Source organism: Pseudopodoces humilis, chromosome 9 (genome assembly GCF_049639895.1).
Source record: "Pseudopodoces humilis isolate 2021_Gansu_Grassland_sample_001 chromosome 9, ASM4963989v1, whole genome shotgun sequence".
Lineage (NCBI taxonomy): Eukaryota > Metazoa > Chordata > Aves > Passeriformes > Paridae > Pseudopodoces > Pseudopodoces humilis.
Genome location: NC_142208.1, coordinates 25171835 through 25192901, shown reverse-complemented (window position 1 = coordinate 25192901; position 21067 = coordinate 25171835). Strand labels below are relative to the sequence as shown.

Genomic DNA, 21067 nt, shown 5'->3' with positions numbered 1-21067 from the left:
TATTTACATACTTTGTAAATGCTGTGATGACCAGTTAAGATTGGGAATAGTCCAACAATCTTCCAGTTAATCCAATGAATACAGAATGGCAAAAATATCAAGGGGTGGTCAAACTCTACTTTCTGTGCCACAACAGGATCTACCACAAGTCTGCCACACTCAAAAGGTTTTACACCAGTTTTTTTTCTTTAGCCCACTGAAAACTGGTACCTGGAGGGGGTCTGTTTGTATTTATTGTTTGTCTGTTTTCTAAATGCAGAAAATTAGGATTAAAACACTGTTAAAGTTCAGTATACAATAGTTAAACTCTCTCTAAGGCTTCCACCTGAACTAGGTCACCTTGACAAGGGTTTAGAAATAGAAATTTTTGAGGTTTGTGGTCTTCCTGAGCCAGTTAATATGAAACCACCCACAAGTCTGTTGGCAGGAGTTATGTAAGCTTTTCCCAGCCAGGATCTCATCTTTGCATGATTTACATGCACAGTTATAACAGTTCCAAAAAAATGATCAAGCCTCCAATAAAGTTTTGGCAAGCACTGTGGTACAGAATGAATTTTGGAAGGCCCAACTCAATTTATTTTGATGAACTTTTCCTTTTCCTATGAGCAAATGCTCCAACACTGTAAATCCTAGAGATTATGGCAGCATTTTGCCCTCCAATGCCTCCTTTTAGTTCACATTTGATGAATGTCACCCAATTATTTGCTGTGAGCTCATCTGTCATGCTCAGTACAGAATTAGCTGGGTTTGTCTTTTTCTTCCTCCATCGCTAATGACTGGATCATTAATCTGTTTTTCTGGATTTCTACATTATGTGTTTAATTGGGCTCCTGGCCAGTGGCAATGATTCCTATAGACAAATGTGTTTGTCATTAAACACATCTGTCTTACCCAACCTGTGTTCTTTCCTCCTCCCTCCACTCGTGAGCTACTCCTTCTCTTTAATATTTCCACATTCAAGTCACAAGTCTCATCTTACTTATATCAGCTGGCACTTAAGAAGAGAAACATGAGAAATTTCTCTTTGAAATCCCTGAGAGTATGGATATGTTGGCTCATTTCCCCTCCTGACCCGTAATGAGACAGAGTGCATCAAACATAGAAGAAAACAAATATGTTCACAAGACTGCAGAAAATTACATAAGATTTGTCATGGAATCTACTGATCTCCATAATTCCTGTGACATGTCTAGGAATGCACAAATCTTATGTTTATGATTGAATATAATTATTTAAGAGCAACCTTTGTGGCTTTGCTTTTTTTTTTTCAGATTGAAGTTCACCTGAGGCAAAAACACTTGTGCTATCTAAAAGAGTTTGGAAGGCAAGTAGAATGAGTTAAGAGGTCCCAGACTGCAAAGAAGCCTTAGATGATGTGAGGAACTGTAGATCACTGTGCATCAGGCTTCTTTATCATCTTCCTGGCTGGCTCATGCTGGGACTCATAATTTCCAGTGTAAGGCAGATATTGATGGAACAAACATGAAATTACTAAATCTCAGAAATGCCCCTGGGCTAAGGAGGACCCCATCTGCCTCCTGATGCTCAAAGAACTTGCAGGAAAGGGAGCAAAAAGCTCACAGAACCAAATTTTACATTTCTTGTTGATAGTAAGTTCCTAATAGTATATAGTTGAGGTTATTTTCAGTGAACACCTCACTCATTTTCCAAGGTGACTGCTCTGCTTGTAGAGTTCCCCTCCTTACAGTAACATCAAATGAGCTGGAGGAGTCAAAAGTTCAGAAACACTCTATCAGTGTTGTAGCAGCATCCTGGATCTGTGTTCTCCAGCTCCATAGGGAGCCCTGGCATCCCTCCTCATTGCTTTAAATTTAGGTTCCCCTTCTTCTTCTTGTGAGCAAAAAATTGCCCAAATTAAATTGTGGATTAAAGCACAGAAGAGTCATGAAAGTTCAGCAGGCAGGCTGCTCCACTGACACCCTTACCAAGGGATTTTGGGGTTCTTCAGAGACAGCCCTGCCTAGGCCTTGCACAGGTTTGTGAGTATGAGGATTGAAAAGCTGTGGCTCCTCTCCCAAGCCTAACCACAATTCCAGTCACAAGAGGTTCAGAAGATGAGGAAGAACCTAATGTAATGTTCTTCCCTCTTGATTACTGACCGTGACCAGGAAAAGCAATCTTCCATATATTTCTGTGTAGTGAGGTTCTCCACTGCCCCAGCATATAGCCCACCATGATAGGTACCATCCAGTCTGAATTATCTCTCTGTGGTTTTCATTACTATCATGCCTTCTGCAGGGTCATTGAACAATATGCAGTTACCTGAGTGTGGAGTTTCTGTGCATGAAAAACCCTAAAGTTGCCTGGTAAATTCAGCAGGCTTGGAAAACATGACACTCTTTACAGCATCACACCCCTCAGCAAAAATTTGCTATGACAAAGGAGCATTTATTATACTGGCCCAGTCCCTGTTCAGCTCCCTCTCTGCTCAGCACAAAGATGACACAGCTAAAGCACAGAGTAATCCTGAGTGAAAGTATTGCATTTGATTTTAAAGCAAATCCTGCAGAAAATGTGCAGATACACCAAAACACAAGCCACATCAGAGCTGCAGGTGCACATTACCCACACAGAAGTCAACTTATGAGAAGAGCATAATTGTACACATTAAATCTTCTTTTGATTTCAGAGGAAACATATGAGTTTGCCAAGGCAATACTTTACATCTTCAGCTGATCAATCAGACAACGTGAGGGGAGGGGAGAGGGTGATGAAAGAAAGCACAGCACAGAAAGCCCTAGAAAGAAAATCAATAGAAAATTAAATAAAAAAATGAAAATGTTAATAATTTTTTTATCAAGAGATGTTTAGGCTCAAGTTCCAAATGTGATGTTTGGCACAGAAAAGATGAAACTGTGCTAGAAAAGGATGAAAAGCACCCAGCAGTGAATAGGAAAGTAGCTAACTACTTACTGCCTGTTCTGCTTTAAGAAGAGCTTTTAACTAGCACGTGGGATGCATTTTCTTTCATCTGTATGGATTAATTTCCCCTACTGGAGTGCTGTCCAGCATTTTAAATAGGAGTGAGAGGAGATCAGCTGTAGTAGGCATTATTCACCAGTAAAACAGGTGTAATCGTGTTCATCATTTAAACGTCTTCATCCTATTAGTTTCATAATAAGCTTTTAATGATTCCTTCAATAAAAGACTCAAAGACCAACCCCTACAAGCTGGAGAGTGCTCCATTGTCCCACCAAACTGTTTTCTCTGCCATCGATCGCAAAGATAAAAATCAATCGTAGCTAAGCAGGGTGAAGTTAAAAATAAATTGCATAGATTGATTTCTGTTAAGACCTTTGGCTCCTAGGTAATGGAGGAAAAAATGGAGGAAAGAAATTTATATTTGAACATGGTGTATTTAGTTTCTGTGAAAATAAAGAGAAGGCTCTATACTGGGAAATCAACATTTTATTTCTCCCCTCTATCCTGTTTCACTGCTGAGAAGTCTCACATTAATAAAAAAATTTTAAAAATACCCAAAAACACATACCAAAAAAAACCCCCAAAAAACCCAAAAAACAAAACAAAACAAAAAATTATAAAACCAAAACAACAAAACTACTTCTTTATTCCTGGGGAAATTTGCCACTTATTTAAGTTTTTAAATTGATAACTTGATAACAGAGGAATCCCTACGAATTAGCACAAACTCAGCTGTGGCTGCTGGTTGAAGTCTATTCACCTGATAAATGACTTCAATTCAGCAAATATGCTCATTTAGCCTATTCTTAAATACTCAATAAACTTGAAGCATACACTCATGTCCTACTAAACATTAAGCACTTTCAAGTGTTCCTAAACAAGCATAGTTACAACCGGTAATAATATTAAACTACTTCTCTGAGCTGAGCTTAGATACATGTAGTTTCTAGAATCAGGAAATTTTTCCCCCTCTATAATGCCTCAAAGAGAAATGTCCCCCCACCTGAATTCTAATATTTTAAATAATAAGTATTTTTCTTTCTGCTGAGGCTGGGGGAAAATGGTTATTATAAATACAATCACCCTGATAAAACCAGATTTTGATTTGGATTAAAAAAAAAAAGTCTATAAATGCCATTTTGCAACAAATTACTTCAGCTGAAATTTTTGGACACACGCTGATGAGACACCAGGCGCCCAAAATAGGAAATATTATCCACAGGTTTTGTAAGAAGTTCTCAGTGATTGTGGGTGAATACTGACATCTGCATATGTTTTAAGGAAACTTTTCTGATGCAAAAGAAGACTGAAATGGTTCAATAGATTTTGGCAGAAGTGTTTGCTCCTCTGAGCCAGAGGAGTTATTCAGATGTGCACTGTAAGACTCTCACTCAGCTGCACCACACAACAACCTCCAGAGAAATTCTGGGTATGCTCCTCACTTGGGCCAGTGAGCAGGCTGAGATGCTGCCCTCCTGTGCAACTCCCTGAATTAGGCAAAAGTCTTCCAAGTTCAAAATTACTTCAGAAGGTGAAAAGCCAGATAAAAGATCAGTATCACAGAAGAGCATTTTCACTTAAACCTTTCCCTTTCCATACGTAATTCCTACAAAAACTGCTGCTGCTTCTACACTGCTTGCAGCCACCATTCCCTGCTCCTAAATGGCAACACCACAGACCCCATCTCATTCAGGAGGATTGTAAACCAAGATTCTGTCTCTCTTCCCAGCTGCCTTCACACTCTTCTTCCTTCATCACATCAACCTCAAAACAAAGGGCCACCAAGACAGCAACTTAGCTTTTTGATCATGGGATCATCATGTGTCCCAGAACAATCTGAAGGAATATGGACTCAAGAGAAAGATATGCAGTTCCTAGGGTTCCCAGGAGACCAAATTACAAATGAAATGACATAGAAAGAAGACAAGAAAGCTTCCCAGAAGGAGTAGAAGAAGGGGCCAATGACAGACAAACACTCTTGAGTTTCAGCCTGCAGCTAAACACCTTGATAAATTATGCCATGGGATGAAAAGGGGAAGTGGTACCCATGTTTTCACTCTTTAAAGGCCTTGGAAAGTGATAAGGTACTGCCTGTCAGCATGCCTCTCTGATTAGTGGTGCAAAGCACCTCCCTTTTAAAGTGGAAATGGACTGGGATCTGAAGCAAAAAGCCAATCCTTTTCAATCAAAGATTGCAGGGAGTATTCCTTGTCCTTATGAGATCACCAAAGAGAGATCTGAGAGGGTTCATCTCCAAAGGCACTTGTTGGGCCTGTATCACCCCAAATCCAAACCAGGTATCAGCTGCTAGGTCTGAGGAGTCTTCTATACCCAGTGGTGTTGTCACTGCTATGGAAAGCACTGAATGTCTGAGCTACAATTCAGATCAACTTCAGCTCCTCTCTGCTGGGATAGCAGAGTCTGCAGCATCCTGGGGAAAAATAAAGACATAAAAAACAACCAAGACAGGTATTGATCACCCATCCACACACCTCTGCACTGACTTACAGCCAGCTCGAATCAAAAAGGCCAAAGTAACCCTGAGGGTGTCCAAGTGCTGACAGAGACAGAAGCGTAGGAGAGGAATGGGGACAGCGATAACTGCATGCCAGACTAGACTGGTTTGAGCTCTGGGGGGAAAGCCACACGCAGAAGGGTTTACACAACACAGCAAGATTAATACGGGGATGGAAACATATTTATGAGACCTAGATCTTCAGCTGGGGGGAAAAAAAGAAGAAACAATTTTGTGAGACAAAGTCCTTCCTCAAGTCCCTTAGGATCTTGTGAATATGCCCAAAATCTTATCTGTCCCTTTTGTAACTCTATCAGTTCCAGCTCATAAAAAATACTGTCTCCCTGTAAATTTTGTCCTACTGACATCCTTAGGTCACCAGCACTACAACAGTACAGTGCCAGCAGTTGTCATGTCACACATCTGAAGAGTTCCATCACTGTTTCTGTCCATCTCCAGGCTTCTGTGTGAACACACACTGCTCACTGGGGTCAGCATTGGGAATGTCATCCCTCTCCACCAGCAGCCAGGCTCAGCCAAGGTGGGAGTCCAGCCACCCAGAAGAACCACTGAGCCCCTGCACCTGAGATGCTTGCACATAACCTTTGGGCAACCAGGAACAGCTCCTCTATAGCAATACTTAGCTCTCTGTAGGTCTGCCAACAAGAATGCTGCTCTCTGCAAAAAGCACTGTCCCAGAGCAAAGCTGATTCCCAGGGAATGCACTGCCGTATCCATGCCCCTCGGGACTCCTCAGACCCCCACAAACAAGCAACACTATACAGGGACTGCTGTGGCCCAGACTCTCCTCACTGCCTAAATTAAGTGGTGACATTTGCTCATGCTTTCCTTCATTTTCAGTGGAAAATATTGATCTGTTGACAAGGAAACACACTGATCATTCCTGATCTTCTCTTTAAAGAACAAAGTAGCATTGATATTATTTGTTTAGTTATAGGAAAATAAAAAGGTTTTCTCCAAGCAATACTGTCTCACTCAATAATAGAATTTCCTGAAAAATAATTGCCATTTTCATTAAAGCCTATTTAATTTTCAACACTTTTCAACAACCTGAACAATTCCATTAGAAACCCTGATACAAGATTTGCTTGAAAAACACCTTTCCCAAAACTCCCTCTGTAATCTATTTTTTAACATATAAATTCTCCAAAGTATAAGTACTCTAGACTCATACCAAAAGACTATCCCTGATCCCTGTGTCTTATAATGTAGGCTCTGCAGATGAGAATACTATAGCAGTTTAGGTAATTGTCAGGAAATTACATCTTTTAAGCATTTGCAGGTTGTGTTTGCACCTAAGTTTGAGAAGTGATACTGTTCCAGTAACAAGTATTCACTGGAGCACCACAATGTAATTGAACACCACAGACACGGACATAAATGGCAAAGTTGATCATCAAATCAGCTCCCTTTTGCTACAGTACATAAGTCCAGGCATATTCCAAGGTTTTCTCACAAATCTAATGACCTCTTTTCCAAGTTGTATTAATTTTAAGTATTAATCATGAAAGAAGATTATGATATTGGCTTCTGGTTACACCAGAGCAATACTGAGAACTGAATGAACTTACACATGCAAGAGAGGGAAAGATTTTCTCCTAATGTATCAATGTATGCAAAACTATCCAATTCAATCATAGCAGATAGGCATCCTTAAATAACTACTGGTCAATCAAACAGAAAATCAGTCAATAAATTCAGAGTGATCACCTACTGTTTTATACATAATAATTCTTCCTACTCTCTCTTAGTAGCTATTTCTTTCTATCCTCCACATTACCTTTTACATCTTTCCTCGTGGGCTATCTTATTTATCTCTTTTGCCTGGTAACCAGTGCCAGTCTCTTCAAACTCTCTTCAACAGATAAAATTTTCAAGCATAAGATCAGTCTCATTTTCTTTCTTTCTACTGTAATTCTGAAAGATCCTTTCAGAAGTGCTGCACAACAGGAATCATTGTTTTATAATGGCATTATAATATCTTCTGTGCTCTTCTTTCCCCTATCCATTACAGATCACAGGATCACGTTTGCTGTGAGTGCAGTCACACAAATTAATGCTCCCCACAAATCTTACAGTACAGGCCTGTTCATCAACTTGGTTAGAATAGATATTCACTAGTAAATAACTGTATGCAGATAATCTAAGACATTGACATCCATAGCTGGAATTCATCTTCCCTAATTTTAGCTGTCAAAAATTTCAGGATTTTCACTAAGCTTTACTTAGGTTCCTTCAAATATTAATGAGAAAGGCATACTCAAAGACAGACCTATCTCATGTTGAAACAGGTGAAATAAGAGATAAATTGCCCCTGAAGGTTATGATCTCTCTAACTTTAGAGGAGCACTGACTACAGATATAGATTAAGAATCTACTGATTTAATGACAAAAGTTTAAAGGAACAAGCTCCTCTCTCCACTCCAATACATTAATTCTGATTTGTTCCAAAACAGACATATCAGAACTCATGCACCAATCCTTTATGCAGCTATTAAACCCCACCAGGTTCTTAACATTTCATTTGATATTTATTTATTCATCTCTGTCTAATATTTCAAATTCTAAAGACCTGGCTCCTACACTTCTGTCCAAGATTATCCAGACTGAAAAATATGCGTGAGACATTGCAAGCAGTCAATCTGACACATCCCATAACAGGCAGCAACACCACACAGTCTGTGAGACTAATACATCCAGGACATATCAGCACTCCTATATGTGTACCAAGCAAACACTGCACAGTCCATTGGCCATGTCCTGGACATGGTGGATTTAACACACTCTCAGCTCAGAGTGTGCTGGGAATCTGAAGTGCCCACGTATCACTCGAGCTCTGCACGGACTCAATCCCTGCCCAGTGTCTGCAGCAACTTACAGCAGGCTGCTGGACAGGCAGAAACCCTGTCAGTGTGATACAAACACAGGGAATGGAGAGTCTCCTGCCCAAAGCAGCAGCAATGTTCTGTGTGTATATTTAACAGCTTTTTAAAGTGTGGGGATGTGATTTTCAATTCAAACACCCATTAAGCTATAATAAAACCTTGCTAAGAATAGTCAAGGCACTTGAGTATTATACATATATGCATGTGTTTGTACACACACACACACACGTCTTTTAACTTGAAGATTTTAGCAGCTTATAGCCTGAGATGCTCACTGCTGATGAGGAACCCACACACCAGGCCCATGCCCTCACTGTGAGATCAAGATTCTAAACAGAGAGGCCTTGTTTTAACACAGATGAGAGCTGTGGAGTCAGAAATGTCTGTAAGGCCTCATGCTTAAAGAACTGGATGTTCCACAACACCCTTAGCCACAGATATAAACCACCACATTAAGAGAGTCTCTCTAAAATACTCCTTGGAGAGCAGAGCATTTATTGATTGGAAAGCCATTGCTTTTAGTCATATCATGATTTACTAAGTTTCAAAAACTGAATTCAGTGCTTTCTAGCAACAGATCTCCTCTGAGGCCAGAGGAAGCAGTAGCAGACTGGGTTTCATGGGGGATTGAGGGGAGCTGTGGCTCCCATTGCAGTAGGTCATCTCCAGAGCAGCAGACCCCTATTTTCAGAAGAAGTCTGCCAGTGTTACTCTAATGCATGCCGTTTTCATACTGCAGTCCTCCCAGGACACAGGAATCCAGTCCTCCACTTAATCCCAGCACAGATTTATCAGTCTTCCCTTTTATAAGAATGTCTGACAATAAACAGAGCAAAACTTTCTCATAATTTGGATACAGTCAAGAAAAATGCTCACTTAAGGAAATAAAATAGAAGCTTAATGTAACACAGCCTTATTCAAAAAGCGAAGCATGTGTCTTTTTTATACCACCTGAATCCAATCTTCATCTCATTTTGTTCCCCTTGCTTCAGCATTGGAGACAAGCAGTTAACATCACCATGTCTGTAATCTCTGTGTCTCCTGAGCTTCCTGTCTCAGGAATCTGGGATTACATTAATCTGGAATCACCACAGCCTGGCTCTGTTTTCAACCAAATGGCACATCTTCAGGAAGTGTTCTTCCAGACTGTACTATTCATTCTCAGGCTTCCACAGACACAAAATTTAGAGAGATGGCCCTGTTCCATGCAGCCCATGTATTCTCAAAAAATCTCAAAAACACATAGTTTCTCATTCCATTTCTGACACTTTCTCCTCATCTCTGAAATCACCACCAAATGACACATTTACAGCCATCTTTCACTTTGAAGTTGCCCTGTAACATCTTTTCTCAATTTTTCTGCTATTTTACCTCCTACTACAAATTTTGGTTCACTCTATTAGCTTTACTTGACTGTCAAATCAGCATAAACCTTTCCAGTTGTTAAAATAATCATTCACACCTTTCCTTTGTTCTTCTCTGTTCTCCCCAATTTATTTGTAGTTCCTTTGTATTTTACAATTAGCCACACAAGTTGTGAAATCCACTGACCCTTAATGAACTAACTTTAAAAATATATAAGATTCAAGACAAGTGATGAGCAGGGAGTTCAATTGCTCTATCCCAGTCTGCAGAGCCAACGGGATGGACTCCCAGCTCTTAAGAACAGCAGCCCCATGTGCTTATCCTAAGAATAAGCCTCCTCCCTTGTACAGAAAAAATACCTCGTGCAGGCAGAATTCACATCCCATTCGTATGAAGCCAACGTACCTGGATGAAGATGTATTCATCCTGAACAACAAGGGAGCTGACATCGATGGAGCGAGAAAAGGGCCCGCTCCTTTTGGTCTCGGAGCACTCCTGGATCCGACAGGTCAAATAGTGGGTGTCTGCAACAGGAGAATATGGACACGTCAGAAATGCCCAGGTAGGAGCTACTTGTCTGTAAACACCACCAGCAGCTCAAAAGAAGGTTTTATCTCCAGCTAGACAATTTTGTTCATGATCTGCCTCCAGCCTTTGACACTGTGACTGCTCTCTGAGGTTAGGAATTCACCACACTTTGACATTTGCCATTCCCTCCTCTGTTGTGCAGACATCCCTCAGGAGACTGAAGTTCAAATCATAAACGGAGGGTACAAACCATAAAGCATCAGAAAGCTGTTGAAGAGACCATATAGAGCAGAAGCCACCCAGGTATAATCCACCAATTCCTATATCCTTCTGGAAATCATACCCTGTCTTCCCTATGAAACACCCTAGCCTTGTTGGCTGGTTTTAATTGTGGTAGTACAACACAAAAAGAAAAAAACAAAAAAAAAGCCTAAATCAACGCTATTAACTTATTTTTCTGTGAAAATCACAAGCATCTCCCAAAATCAAGTCTTTATAGCAAATGCAGGCTAGGAATGAAAATGCCAGGAAATAGTGTGAGTAGCTGAAGATTCCTAACAGTAGTTATATCCACTGCAAGAAGCATCAAATGCTTCCGTCTAGAGACAATATGTGAAGACACATCTAATAACACTGAAGGGATTTTGTCAGGCCTTGGAATTGCTTGAGAGGAGGAACAGGAGAAGAACATGAAGTCAACAGAAGGAAAAGGTAGATATACAGAAAGTTAGAACAAGAAGAGACGTGCTCACCTCCAGCAAGTTGAGAGGGGTTATAGGGGATTAAGCTTTATTTCACTCAGGCTAAGAAGAAAAGGCCTCATGAAACAGAACAATGAAGGCACTGTGTTTCTGGATGTGTGTAATCTAAATATGCCATCTCTGCTCTTCAACTGCTCTTCTGAAAACTGCAAATTAGGGAGAAAATGAAAATACTACTAAGATGACAGCTGGAGTGATAAAAGGGTCATATCTTTTCACTGTGGCACTTTTACAGGCTTCCTAGATTCAAATGCTTCTTTGCTGTTCTATGAAGGGTGAGGACAGACCAATGAAGTAAATAGCAAGTTTATAAGGGCTGGGGTGAGCCTGGTGCAGTGATTTCAGTTCACAACAGAACACTCTGACATGGACCTTGTCAAACTGAGCCCAAAATGATAAAAGAGAAGTTTAAAAAGACAGTCACTAGCCCAGCAAAGCTGCTTACAGGATTCTCCATCACAAAAAAAACTGCCTTGTCGTTGATCTGTGTCCTTCCAGTGACAGCAAAATGTGGGGCAGTGGAAAGCTCGGGGGGGGCACAATTGAAATCCCCTGAGATCCAGCCAACTGCCTTCCCAGATTCTAAAACAAGATTCACAGACTGCTAGTTTCCTCTTTTATAGCCTTGTCCCAGCAACATCCTTAAAACTGTAAAAAGAATGCAAGTCAGAGGCATTAATAATTAGACTAATAATTTGTAAAATATTTTGTATAAAAAAGTCACAAACTACAGCCAAGCTTTAATCTAATAAAGGTCTGTGCCCAACCACCCAGTGACTGAAGGCCTCTGTTTAAAGGTTGCAGACCTGTTTCTGGGTTGATGCACCAGGGATTCCAGGTTAATAAGGGCTGAGTCAGAGCAGCCACTCAGGTCTGGTGCAGTAACGAAATCGTAATCCTACTGAGGATGCTAAAGAAGCAGAAAATGTTGCTGGTGCCAACCCAGAGTACTGGGCAGTGATTAAAGTGTATGGTGAAAAGCATCTGACCTAGAGACAGTGCCAATAACCAGAGCATCAGAGCCGTGCTTTCTCCCAGCATAAAATTCCAGCAGCAGCAGCAGAGAGGTGAGACTTTCAGCTGGCACAAATTAAAGTTCTTCATCAACTGACGTACACACATTTGGCCCAGGGCTGCTATTTAGCTCCTCAATGTGGAACCTAAGACAACCTTGCAATGGATAAAAGCAACTGCTCAGAAAACAAGTGGGTCTTATGTGCTGCCATGCTATCCAAAGAGATCAACAGCAGTGACTTCTCTTTGAGGTAGCTCTAAAATTAGGCAGAACAAGGAGGAGAGGTCAGGAGTTGTATTTTTAGAAGCTCATTCCCTCCAGTACGTTCTCCCACACAGTAGCCTGGATATTCTTATCCTTCCAAAAAGGGGATAATTTGCTGCTGTTGAGTGACAGAATGGGAAGAGGAATAAAAACCTGTCACAAATAAATGCAGATAAATCACAAGTGTTGACATGACAACGAGCTTCCTGCCTATTGGGAAATGTGTCATTTTGAGTGTGTTACACCAGCAATCAAATATACTCAAAGAATGGCACCAGATTAATATTCACAAGGAGATGGTGGTGGAGAAGGGTGGTAGCTTACTACCCATTTTCCATTTTGTCTCTTGTTTTATTTACTTTCACATATTTTACAATACAGGCCTATAAAAAAAAAAAAAACAAAAACAAAAAACAAACACAGACACAAGTAAAATATCTTTAAACCTGTTTGCTTTAGAATACCAGATAAAGTTAAGTCTTGCTTTGTTCCTGCTCCCCCAAAGAAAATAAAAAATATTTCCCTTTAAAATACATTTAAAAATCAGGTAAAAAACATAGCAGCACCCAGTTCAGTTCCCATTTGTGTGCAACTCAAAGCAAGAAACAATCTCAAGTTCCTGTTCAAGCTTCTTAAAGGGTGCCATTCACAGAGCACGTCTTCTCACCTAAAAAGTACAGGATCTCTCGACAAAAGTCTATTTAGAAAGAAGAGGCCAGCCTAACTTCCAAGGTATTATCTCCCTCTCCTCTAGAATGAGGTATTTTCCACCCCACTTTTGGACAGCCACAAGGTAAAAGGGGATTCACCCAGAGGGGCAGGTGACATGAGACTGAGCCATGCCTCCAAAGCCTTGCTTACCTTTCACTAGGAGGTGTACTGCCTAAGGGAGTTTGTTTCTATCTGGGCATTACTACTGATTTATATATTGTCCTATCCAGCAGCAGAATTAAAGTGTTTGGGTGTTTTGGTTTTCAGGGTTCTTTTAGTGGGTTGCATTTTTTGTTACTTTTGGGAGTTTTATAATGTTCCACTGCAAAAGGAGTTGAGAAGAGCTCCCTACTTCCCAGGCAGCATTAAAAACTCCTCATGCTTATAAGCAACTCCAGCCACTTTCCCATCTCATCTGTGAATGTTGCAATATGGACATCAAGCAGCCTGGAGGGCTTGCTGCGGCTCAAATCCCAGCATCCATGCCTCCGCACAAACCCTTCCCACCTCACTCAGGATTAGGGAATGGCTTTCACAGATGTACAGCCATTTTCCAGTTGAGGAGCTTGAGCCGCCTCCTCATTGCTATTTAACACAGTCTTCCATCTTGAGATTCTGGAGTGTATTTTTACCCTTTTTGAAGTGACAAAACGGAAACAATTTCTTGAAATTGGAAAGGACAAACTGGTGAAATAAGCTAAGCTACCAAGTCTCATCTTTTTCTGCCAGCCATGCCAGCTTTGGCAGGAAGCAGGAGCACAAGAGGCTCTCTCCCCAATGATGTGGGTCCCTGAAGGGAGGCAGTGAAACACTCAAAGCTGTTGTGTCACTGTGCTGAAGGCTGCAAAGGGCCAACCTGTGTGCAGGTGACACAGGACAGCAAGTCCTGCTCCTTCCTGGCAGCATTAATAAGGCAGCTGAAAGCAGGGATGGCTGGCCGGCATGGCTAACAGGGAAAAGAGCAGCTAATAGGGACAAGTTGCATTGGCATATTGGTTCACCTTAAATCAGGTCCTGGTGGCAGCAAGATTTAAAATCCTAACATCGTGAAGGTTTCCATGGGAAGGAGAAAAAACTCACTGGCCTCAATCATATTTTTCCCCCAAAGAAAAAAGATGTGTAGACTCTGCAGGAATTAGTTACTCTGTTTTATCTTTCTGGCTAGCTTTTCTCTCTCTCTTCTTCCTATAATTCAAATCCTGTTTATTGCACTGTATCTGTGAGTGGGGTGAAGATTAGCTCACTGAACATCAGAAAGTTCAATATATTCTTCCCAGGAATGCTGGTGGGTGCTTGTGTCAGTGTGATCATAATAGTTCCCTTGCATCCAGCCCTGTCCTTGCTGCTGCCTACTACACCCTGGCATAAGGCACAATGCCCAAGGCTCCTATATGTTTTTACAATTTAAAAATGCAAGCCTCGATTATTATTCTGCTACAATGACTCTGCCAAGATGTCGAAAAAATGTGAAAAACTTCATCTGCTACAAAAGATGGGAACAGCTTGAGATGAGATAGGCACTGGAATTATCAGCATCTTGCAGTATTTAAGGAGACTAGACACAGGGGCAGATGGATTTTTCAGAGACACAACCATTTTTAATGTCTGGACAGACAAAACCATGTGGCATGATGTCTTGAAGGACAGACACCAGAGAGGTGAACAGGACTGCCAGCTCCCAGATCCATAAGCTTATTGATACCCCTGACTCATTTATGGATGAATTAGACTCCAGCATGCCCCACCACCTGTTCACAGCTCCAGAGCACCTTTTAGGCTCCAGTGTCTGAACTGGTATTAGATAGGTTCTTGAGTCCCATTACTGCTAAAAGAAAAAAACACTGCTCTTTTGTGCTGGGCTGGGAGTCATTTGGTAGATGCCAGCAGGGCCAGCATGGCCCGACAGATGTGGGATGGAGACTGCAGTGGGACTTTGCTGACACTACTGGCCAAGCCTGACTTCCAGTGAAACCCTCAACACCATCAGCTGCCAATTTCAAAACGCTGAATTTATACATTAAAACAAGAACAAAGAGCAAACCCCTGAGCAAACAAGACCTGAAGGAAGAAAGTTGTCTTTCAGCCGAGGATACATCTTTCAAACATTTACATCCTTGACATATCCAATATTCAAATAGCTGGGTGAGCAAGTTTAAACTTAGTTTGAAAACAGACTCCATCAGCAGTCTGTTTGCTTGCTTGCTTGGGTTTTTTTATTTGCTTTTGACCACTTCTCCCGTCGTACCTGCGACAGTACAAACAGCAGCAAAGGCGCTGAAGACGCCTCCCTACCTTGTCCACCTACCTGTTGGCCTATTTTGCTTTTTCCATATATTCAACAAACAGCTGTCACCCCTGAGCTTTTATTCCCTGGTTATTTATTCAGCTGCCATCACTAAATAGCAGTGGGAGGCCAATGAGTGATACTAGAATATCCACAACCTCAGAGAAGCCATCCTGATAGACAGGAGCTTGTTCACACATCTGTCCTACGCAGCACTTGACTCAAACAGAGAAAAGTTTGCAATCAACAAAAATGAGGCTTTTCTCCCAGAAGTTCACTAACTCCTCAATCCTATGCTGTTTTTCTATACTGTCCCAGCACCAAAACAGGACACTTGTCCCATTGCTCCTGTTTCCTCACACTGGAGTAAAGTTCCACACAAGGAGAAGATGCATTACTATGCTGCAGTTCCTGTGAGAAATATCTAAAACACTTTGGAGAGAGTAAGTCAACTTCTAATACCATTATCTTTGCTGGGGATTGACTACATAGGAATCCATTACACTGCAGATGAGACTAGATTCATTTCAGTGAGGGGTTAAGAATTTTTTACTTTTTCCTATTTCCTGCTTCAGATCCAGGCATCTTTTCAAGGCCTGTAATGTTTTGCTATGGAACACCTATTCATATATTATGAGCAAAACTTAAAAATACTTTCACTACAAGACAAAGGGGCATAGGGACATTCTGGCTAGAGGGTGAGTCTGCAGGTAATTTCTCAAATTCTCAGGTACCACCTAGCTGTTTTGAGCACCTCTGGAAATGCACAGAGGTTCCATGGTACAGTGCTGGAAGCCCAGTTCTTTATGATTGATGTCAACCACATGATACTGAAGCAGCTAAATAGGGAACAGAATAGATGGCTTCTTAGCCCAACAGACTGTGCTTGTGTCCACCCTCTCCACATTCACAAGGCCCGTGGCCCATGACTTTCCCCTACAGGCTCAGGATAAGAACATCACATCAAACCCCAGTGGAGTTAAAATGGGTAAAGTGAATTCTCATTCCCACTCCATTCTTGGCTCAAAGCCCAACTTTTAGCACTGGCTGCAGGCACTCACGTCCATCAGCTGTCCGTGCTTCCATGTGCACAAGGTCAGGTTCTTTATCCAAACCAGTCACTGACCTGGGAGAGGAGAGAGAGAGACAGAGAAAGAAGACAGTCAGTCAGCTGAAAGGCTGCAGTCAGACAGAGATGGTAAAGGAAAGCAAAACCAGTTTATACCTACCTTGGGACACCTGGTATATAGGTCTCCACATTGTAACAACTTGTCTCCTTTGTATTTCCACACAGATCACGCTCAGGGGCCCTACACCAATCTTCCCAGGCATGGGAGAGTGATCCTGCCTGTCCCTTGTCTGTAATATCAGGACTACTATGACTTTTCTTGCGGTGGCAAAGAAAGCTGGTCCCAAGACCCAGTAAAATCAGAGTTCTGTTTTAATGCTGAAGGATAAACAAGGGCACAGCAGCCTCATGCCTTCAGAAAGCAAATGAAAAGGAGGTTTTATTTGGCTGATTAGAGACATGAAAGACTAAGTTTCCTGATTTGCCCCTGGTTTGCTGGGAAATCTTGTTATTCTTTACCTCCTTCTCCCCATCTTCAAAAGAAAAACAGTGCTGCACATATGGTGAATTTCTGATTTTAAAAAGGTGAGAAAGTATTCATTATTCACACCATGACCCCATGCCATCCATGGTCCTTGACAATTATGAAAAGAGGCACAAGGAGTTTCTTTAATCTCACTAGCTGGAACTCAAGCACCCTAAGTCAAATCTTCCCATGCATTGTTATTTGCTCCCTAAAAACATTTTTCAAAGCACATTAAAAAGATACTTTTCCTCCTGGAAGAGGGAAAGTCAAGCCCAGAACAGAAATGTTATTATTAGTGTCCTGGCTGATAAGAATCACTAAGAGATGAACACTCAGTCCTAGCAATGGCTGGCAGGGGAAAAAAAATCCATAGATGTCCACGTGATTTATGGTGCTGCTTCTCCTGAGTTAACCAAAGAGTTAGATTAAAAAGGGACAATGACAAAAATCAGTTTCTAATTTGGTGGGAGTTGAATTTGATACAGTAGATTGTAAATAATAGATTCCCTCTGAGCCAGCCAACATTCAGAATTCCCTAATGTTCTGAAAACATTTTTATCACATTCTTTTGCTGTTTTCATCCTTGGGGCATCAACAGCAGAAACATTAAAAATAATAATAATAAAAAATACAGATGCTCTGATACATTTTTGTGAATCCCACAAAAAACAGAGCAGGTGAAGCAATGACAAACATATAAATGTGCTGGAGTTCAGCTAAGATCAGCCAGTGCTGCAAATGTCAAAACAACTACATTATGACCCACTGTGTAGGTAACTGAAACTGGCACTGCTTGTTAACGAGAGCACCACATCAATAGCGAGTCCATTCACAACACTCTGAATTGTGGCCAAAAGATACCAACACAACAAAATAAAGCAGCACAGGCAGAGCTTTCATCATTCCACTCACAGTGAGAAACAGTCTGCTCCTTAATCGCTACCATCAGTTTCAGGGTGATCCCACAAGGAAGAAAGTGCTGTCTGTTATTGGTAAGGATGCCAGAATGAGCCTGAGTTAGTGTGATCACGCAGTTATTGGGATCAAATCTTCCCAATATATGGACAAAGTTAAAAGCGACAGTAGGATTCACAGAAATTCCTTTAAGTATCAGTGAAAAACATTACAGTGTGCTGCAGCATTAGTCCCCAATGGATATAGAAAGCAATCTTTCCAGTCTATAGCAGTTTTCTGCCTTTTTCAAATGAGTAGCACTAACTGCTGTAATTTCAGTCATTCAGTAACCATCACCCTTGTCTATGACATGCCAATAGAGACAGATGTACATGCTTACCATCATGTCTATTTATCACAGCTTAATGAAATGGAGTGGTAATTCCAGCTCTTTGAGGTAAAGGTTGGGAACACTTCAGGGACTTGCCCTGCGGCCCTTCCCAAGAGGTTTCCTACTTAAATTCAGCCTTAAATGCACTCTCCTGGTATCCATCCTTCTGAAAGCCAGACACCAGACTCCTACTCAGAGTCATTTGCTATGTCCTGACACCACAATGTCAGATGGCTTCACCTGGGCCCCTGACATCCTCTGGGTCCCTCCCGTCCAGATGGAGAGGGCACTGTATCTCCCTCTGCAGCAACGGGGAACACTGTTCCTGGCCCAGGTAATAAGAGACATCAGTCTGCCACAGTATTATTCATTTTTAAAGGGACTGTAATTAGAAGAACCTAAATATATCCTAACAAAATCCAGAATACTCATTACCATTGTGCATTTGCATACACAAGCTCTGTGGATCTACTCATAATGCCTTTCAAGTGTGCACCAGGGAATGAGAGGGATCTCCTGAAACATATCATTCTGGCTTGAAATTCCTTTCCAGTGACATCTACTTGTTCCCTTAATTAGTTTTGACAAGCCTAATGGTTCTTTTCAGAATAACAATGATGACAAAAAAGGACTAGCACACAGCACATCCCTAGTACTCCTCTGTTCACCAAATAGTGCACTGCAAGTTGAAAAGCTCACAAAGTGTTCTGCAACCCAAAAGCAAGACAGGCTGCTCTATCTGTGGGCAGATAAACCTGAAACATGATGCACTGGTCATCCTTCTTTCACTCAAACCAAGTTGCTCCTTTATACCAATGACTGATTGCAAAACAGATCCCCAGTCAATGCTGTTTCTTCATGCCTCACCTCACATCTGTTCCCACTGGCAAGGAACAGAGTTTTGCTTTGCATTGCTCTGACTCTTGAATTCAGGTATTTTTAGTAAATGGTCTCTCATCATTTGTCTGGAGGAGCTTTACATGAGGAATGCAAAAAAGTCAGCAGTGGAAAGAGCAAGATGTAAATGCAGACCTGAAGCACAGCTGCAAAAACACACACAGACTTTAAAGCTATTTCTTTATCCCTTTATCCTGTTGTAATTCTCTAGCCTTGAGAACTCACTACAACAACCTCTCAGGTCTGGCAATACAGGAGCAGCAACAAAACAAGAAGAGACACTTTCACAGCCTTGTATTTTCTTACATGTTATCTTTCTGAACAACATTTGGAGGATGAACTGCTCAATATTCTTTAAGCAACTACATCATGCCAGCATCCCCTGACTTATACAACCAAGTGTAACCCACAGAGTGGGGTGGCTGGGAAAGGCTTTCATGGTGCTGTAGCTAACAACCCTGTCCAGAGGCTTACAAAGACATGAGTATTTAACACGAAGGTGAGCCTGAGGTCCTGACCCATGCTCACACAGCTCTGTGCATATCAACTCCAGACAGCAAAATTTAAACCAAGGTTCACAAAATGCATCCGTGTGTGCTGCTGTCTTGGATGGCTGTAGGGAGTAAAAAAAGACACCCTCACCGTGAGGAACTGAGCTAAATCAACACCCTCCACCATCCCTATTCATTAATCACCCCTTGCATGAGAAAATGCTGAGAGGATGCAGGCAGTAGTGACAGGAAAGGTCAGTTTTTTCCTGCTGACACGTTCCCCAACTGCTGCAAAAGCAGTTTTCAAAATGTGGAGCCTGCAGCCAAAATTGCAGCAGGCACAGGATAATTTTCCAATTAAGAATTGAATTCCATTAAAAGGAAGAATCGTTACCTTTTTATTTTTTTTTATCTTCTGCTGCTACTTTTCCTTTATGTTTTCATGGTAGCTCTTGTTTTTCACAAGATCTTTCCTCCCTTCTTTTCAGAAGAGAATTGTGTGCTCTTCAAAGTTGAAGGATGGACATGATCCTGGAAAGATCCTTATCTCTATCCTGAGGGAAGAGCACTGTGCATGGATGCACATTTACTAGGCCACACTGCTAATATTTCATCTCTGACTGGGAGGGAGAGCAAGCGAGAAGGGCAAGGAAAACACAGTATTCTGCACTTTAACTATTCCTGAAATATTTTCCTGTAAGGTGCTGTACACTTCAAAATAAAAAATGCCAACACATGCAAAGAAAGGAAAAATAAAACAGAAACTCTTCAGGTTACCTGCCTACTGCACACCCCAGTTCACTTTCTCTACCAGCTCTAATGCCTTTCCATGGAATAAATTTTTGCATTTTTTTCTACCCATTCTGCAGACACCAGGTATTTAAAGGTGAAAAGGAGCATTGATACATGGCTCCTCTAGCCTCTTAAATGAAAACAGCTGAGCAATTCCAACTGCCTCTGCTGATTCTTGCTCCCTAAACCATCAATTGAGAGTAAGAGATGCTCTATCCCTCTATCTCCTTGACCCAAGAGTTTGGGAGGTCTGAGTCAGTATCACTGAATGTGACCAACATTTGTATTTGGGATTTACAACAAGGTAAAAGCAAAAGTTCAGATTACAGGAGCCAGCCTTTTGAACTTGATCTGCAACCTGCTGGGCTGAGCTTTTTTCCAGGGGTGTGTCTAGTTTCTGACCGGTCAAAGTGGCATTCACCAGCTTTGAAAACAAAATCAAAACTTTTACAACAAATTGAAACTGCCAAGATGCTGACTTGAAAATTCATTTTTGCAGGTTATGTCAGACTGAAGGCAATTGCCAGTGTCCATGTGAAGAGCCAGAGGAAACAGACGGATACTACCTAGCAGGATGTTGTGCAGTAAATAAGGGCTAGGAACAGCAAGGAACAAGGCACATTTATTGTGCAATAATATGTAAAGGGGGAAAAAACTCATCCTCTTGCTGCAGGCAACTGCAGTTACATTAGTGCATGTTGCCAATTAGTCTGCT

General features: G+C 41.4%; 1 protein-coding gene across 2 annotated transcripts in view; it reads right to left on the bottom strand.

Moving 5' to 3' along the window:
* Positions 1 to 21067, bottom strand: part of SORCS3 (sortilin related VPS10 domain containing receptor 3) — a 267664-nt gene that overhangs the window by 60135 nt on the left and 186462 nt on the right. For both annotated transcript variants that reach the window (XM_005520720.2, XM_088059520.1), the window contains exons 6-7: positions 16354 to 16418; positions 10135 to 10253 (exon numbers count right to left, since the gene is read on the bottom strand). In XM_005520720.2, coding sequence (XP_005520777.2) covers positions 10135 to 10253; positions 16354 to 16418 — 184 coding nt within the window. The remainder of the gene's footprint in view (positions 1 to 10134; positions 10254 to 16353; positions 16419 to 21067) is intronic.